Raw genomic sequence first — 5289 nt, forward strand, 5'->3', positions numbered from 1 at the left:
ATGGGCGCTTTTTATTTCACTTCTTTTGGACTGATGCATGCAACACCCGCTGAGTGCCATGAAACAGCTTGAACGATCAAAGACCATTTTTAATATAACTCCGACTGGATTCGTCTGAAAGAAGAAAGTCATATTCACCTAGTATGACTTGAGGGTGAGTAATTTATGGACTAATTTTCATTTTTGGGTGAACTAACCCTTTAATGTGTAATATATTTTTTTCAAATGATGACAATGTAAATTCAAATTATGAAAATGTAAATTCAAGAAGTTCTAAAAGATTTTCAGCAACTCTTTTGCTTTAGACAACCTACAAATGTTAAATCTTCAAATAGAATGTTAAGGTTACCACTGCATCTGTCTGAAAACAAATGCAGTAATTAATTTATAGTTGATTCGCATTTATTTTCAAAGCTTTCAATGTACTCTCATTATAAAAGAACTTCATTATTGTTTAGGCTGTTTAATTCTAACAAGTAAGTTTTTGTTAAAACTAACCAAAATTAAAAATGATTTGTTTATAATCTCTGCATAGAAGAGACTTGGTGTTGTTTCCAAACAAAAGGAAATATATTGATATGGGCATCGGCTATTGGCCAAAATGTGTTGAAAAATTTTGGCATATCGGATATCGGCAAAAGTCCAATATCGTGCATCACTACTTTCAAGCAGCACTGTATATCACAAGCAAAAGCCATAAATTATGCATGTTGAAGCCTTCAGTTTAAACTTCATATGCACTCAGCCTGTGGCTGCAATGGTGGTGCCTTCACCTTCCCATGAGAATGTAGCCATAATAAGTTTACTTTTATTTTTTTCTCTCTGAGAAAGCACGTTCATTTGTTGACTGTATTCTCTCACAACCTGGAGAGTCACACAAGTGAAATATTTATGCTGATACTGTTGCATCTGTTTCCACCTCACAGCAAAACATTAAAAAATTCATTGGGTCATTCCGTGCGAACTCAACCAGAGGTCCCTGGCTCAAATTTTTGATTTTGTTAATATTTTTTTCTCAAAAAAGATAAACATGTATACTGGTGAAAGCCATAATATTAAATGCCACATGTGCATATTTACAGAGTAATTCATTACTTTATGGGGGGGGCGGGCGTCAAAATGGCCATTTTCACCTGAGATTAAGAGCCAAATTACAGGGGGGTAAAAAATGACTAAAGAAATGTGGCAGCATCATAATGTTATATTTACACAGAGATCGGTAGCTCTGGTAGTAAAATCTGTTGACTTTAGCAATCTTTGTTACATTATGTGCCAATGGTAACCATTCAAAAATGGGTAAAGAGCAAGTTTTTTCTCCAAAGTTTGCATACCTGTAACTCAAGAAGTATTAAAGATATTTTAATGCCCTTTTAGATTTTGTCATGATTCAGTCCCAGAAATGTGGGGATCTCAATGCAGCTCCTACTTTGGCTCTGAATCTCAGGTGAAAATTTTCATTTTCACCCCCACCCAACTTGAACTACCTTTTAAAAGTCTGGAGCCAGCATGATTTTGAAAGAAATAAATGTATATTTTTGTTCAGCAAAGACACATAATTTTTTTAAAGCAGGGCTAGTAATTTTAAAAATATATTATATTAAAAATAGCTATTTTAAATTGTGATAATATTTCACAATCTTACAGCTCTCTGCTCACTGTGCATTATTACGGCAAAGAGCAACGAGTGCGCACACACTTGTTGTAATACACAGCTGTTTCTTTACAATGACAAACAACATGCATGGGCAAAATTTGATTTACACATTCTGCTTTATACTGGCCTACCTAATACAGGAAATAAAAAAACATGTATTCCAAAACCCCTTTGGGGAGATGAAAAAAAAGACTGAGTAATTTAACAACCCAATCCATGCAATTCCAACTTAATCTTTCCTCCTGTCACCACAAAGTCTTTTGCTGACTGGCAGCTCTATAAAGGCACCCTACAATGAAGACCTGAAGGAAGACTCCAGCATAAACCAATCATTTTAAAACAAGACCTCAGCTCAGCATGTATGGTTCTTGCATACAGTATGATGATCAAACTAGGTGGCAGTGAAATTAACTTTGTGAATACTGAACAAAATCCACATTCCCTAGATGTCATGCTCCATAAGCAGGCATCCACTCTGCCCTCCAGCCCAAGCAAACAGGCCACATGCTGACATACACAAACTGACAATTACAGGGGGACAAAGAAACTAAGGAAATTTAAAGGAGAAGAGAAAGACAGCCTTGACACACAATCTTCAAGACAGCTGCAGCCTTCAGTTCTTTCCTCACTTTCCCACTTCAATGGAAACACAATAAAAGGAAACAATGAATCAGAGCTCCTGCTGTCTATGACAGATAATAGATGCAAACTACACACCTATGTGCTAAGAGAGAAGAGGAGCTCCTATGGTTTAGGAAATATTCCTGCATTTAATGTAAAAATTCACCATCTTCCCTTTTATGTTATCACTTAAAGCTCTATCTACTAAAAATGAACAATACATTGTGGAAAAACCTGAACTGTGAATGTCAGTAATAGAATAGAATAGAATAGAATAGAACTACAGACATGCCTGTGCTAGAGGTGTCTGTATGTCAAATAACAGAAATCTTAAATAGAGCTATTCAAGACTACCATCGATAATAAATCAGAGAATATGAAACTGCACAGCTCACAGGTTCTGCTTTTATCTTTATACTTACTAGTTAATTCATTACCTGTACACATCATCTTAACATTCGTTATCATCTAGCTTTATTTATTGTATTCTATTTTATTGTATACTGCAAATTTTATTTTATTAGCACTAGCACCTTATTCGTATTTGATTTTTCAAATTTTCTGTCACTTTATGCGTGTGTGTCTGCATTTTTATGTTTTGCCAGTATTGCATGCAGTAATTTGACATTGAAAACTGAAAACTTGCTGTTCTGATAACACACACACACAACTATAACTATAACTATTACTATTTAATGAATCAAAGTAGCTATACACAGCAATTCTCAAAGATCAAGGGCAATGTCATGTCTTGACTGACTCTATAGATTACAGTATGATTAATACATATCAGAAACAACGCTCCATCTACTCCCACCACATGTGAGGATATATACAGTATATAAATTTTTAACTCGAGTAGATCATATTGCTTCGACACATTGCTTAAGTAATAGCCTATGATTAGAATTGCATGGTCATATTCCACATCAAAAATGCAAAGCACGTGGTAAGAATGTCTAAGTGAAGTTCACATGTTGTTAACATAAAAAACATTTTTCAATTTCTGAAAACAGCATGAACCCCTGATATAACGTCAGCATGCGCGTGGAACTCTCCATTCACAAAATCATGCTTCACTATGTAACATCTACATGTAGGCAAACACACCCACCCTAGTCTCATCTCCAGCTGTAAACACAAACGCTACAACCGCTAAAGAAACGCGTCTGAAGCCGACTGCAATGTGATCAAGTTCACGGTCAATCGCGCGGACCAAGTGACCCAATACCGCGAGGTTCCCGGAGAGAAATCACACACTTACCGACAACAGCGAGCAGGAGTATTCCGAGTGAGCATGGAGCCTGGCGGCGCCGTCCGGAAGCCATTTAATCACATTGAAGATTAGACGAGATGCAAAAAAGAAGGTGAGGCAAGAGCGAAGACAAGGATGGGAAAGCAGTGAATCAGTTCCTCTCGATCCAAACTACAGCCGGTGACTCCAATATTCTTGCGCCATTATTCATCTTTCAAGGAATGTGTCAGCAGCAGCATCTCGTGCTCTCTCCTCCTCGCGACCAGCTCTCATCCACCCTTCTGAGCTCACACACCCCGCTGCGCTCTCTCTCTCTCTCTCTCTCTCTCTCTCTCTCTCTCTCTCTCGCTCTCTATAACAGAACAAAAGACACGGTCTCCAAACAGAGAGCAAAAAAAGAGGTAGCCTGTAGGTGTGCAGGGCATAAAAATTATTTTATAAAATTATTATTATCTTATAAATTATTTTATAATAAAGAGGCCACAGCAGAACAAAGACTGTCAGGCACGAACTAATAAATGTAGAAAAAAAGAAATACTGTTGGAATGAAGTACAGTTAACCTAAGATGAGGATGATGATGATGATGATGATGATAGGCCTAATAATAATAATAATAACTGAGGTGAGTGGAGTGTTGTTTAATTACACTTTTGTACATTTTTGAAAACAAAAATGCATAAGCGTTTAAATATTTATTTTTGAAGAAAGATAAGGGGAAAACTATCCTTCGCGACGTTTAAAAATATTATAATTTAGAAATTGTATTTGTTAGAATAAATAATAGTTTGTATTTAAAACTTCTTGAAATTTCAGGGCAACCGCGATGAAAGAGTGCCATCTATTGACTGTTCAGCATACAATAGCTATGTTGCTTGATGTAAAACAAGGATTGCCACATCTTTTCTTATAAGGCTCAAGCAGAGCCTTCATGCCCATTCAAAGTGAGCAAAGTGGGCACGTGCCCCCTCCGATTTTTGAGCCAAGTGGATTTTGAATGCAGCTTCCAAAAGACAAAAAATAGCCGATTAATATTTTCTATATTTAATACAATCACACCGGCGTGATTATAACGTTCAGTGCGTCATATTTTCAGCTGCTAAATTCAAATCTGTGTTCGCTGGCTGGCGCTGAGCCAGATACAGATGCGTTTTTACAGCGCTGCACATTATAACCAATCACACACGATTCTGTTTGGCTTATGAATGCAATGACCAATCAGAGGTGTTCAGATGAGTTCACTATGTAACATCTACATGTAGGCAAACACACCCACCCTAGTCTCATCTACAGCTGTAAACACAAACGCTACAACCGCTAAAGAAACGCGTCTGAAGCCGACTGCAATGTGATCAAGTTCACGGTCAATCGCGCGGACCAAGTGACCCAATACCGCGAGGTTCCCGGAGAGAAATCACACACTTACCGACAACAGCGAGCAGGAGTATTCCGAGTGAGCATGGAGCCTGGCGGCGCCGTCCGGAAGCCATTTAATCACATTGAAGATTAGACGAGATGCAAAAAAGAAGGTGAGGCAAGAGCGAAGACAAGGATGGGAAAGCAGTGAATCAGTTCCTCTCGATCCAAACTACAGCCGGTGACTCCAATATTCTTGCGCCATTATTCATCTTTCAAGGAATGTGTCAGCAGCAGCATCTCGTGCTCTCTCCTCCTCGCGACCAGCTCTCATCCACCCTTCTGAGCTCACACACCCCGCTGCGCTCTCTCTCTCTCTCTCTCTCTCTCTCTCTCTCTCTCTCT

General features: G+C 38.2%; 1 protein-coding gene across 2 annotated transcripts in view; it reads right to left on the bottom strand.

Moving 5' to 3' along the window:
- Positions 1–5229, bottom strand: part of LOC107755062 (immunoglobulin superfamily DCC subclass member 3-like) — an 82945-nt gene extending 77716 nt beyond the window's left edge. The window contains exon 1 of one of the 2 annotated variants that reach the window (XM_016571716.1): positions 4955–5229. In XM_016571716.1, coding sequence (XP_016427202.1) covers positions 4955–5018 — 64 coding nt within the window. In that variant the 5' untranslated portion in view covers positions 5019–5229. Of the gene's footprint in view, positions 1–3539; positions 3814–4954 lie in introns of those variants that run through there. The other variant, XM_016571715.1, reaches the window with a different exon arrangement.
- Positions 5230–5289: the final 60 nt, after the last annotated feature.

The sequence above is a fragment of the Sinocyclocheilus rhinocerous genome, unplaced genomic scaffold, assembly GCF_001515625.1.
Source record: "Sinocyclocheilus rhinocerous isolate Xijiao unplaced genomic scaffold, SAMN03320098_v1.1 scaffold591, whole genome shotgun sequence".
In the NCBI taxonomy this organism is placed as follows: Eukaryota; Metazoa; Chordata; class Actinopteri; order Cypriniformes; family Cyprinidae; genus Sinocyclocheilus; species Sinocyclocheilus rhinocerous.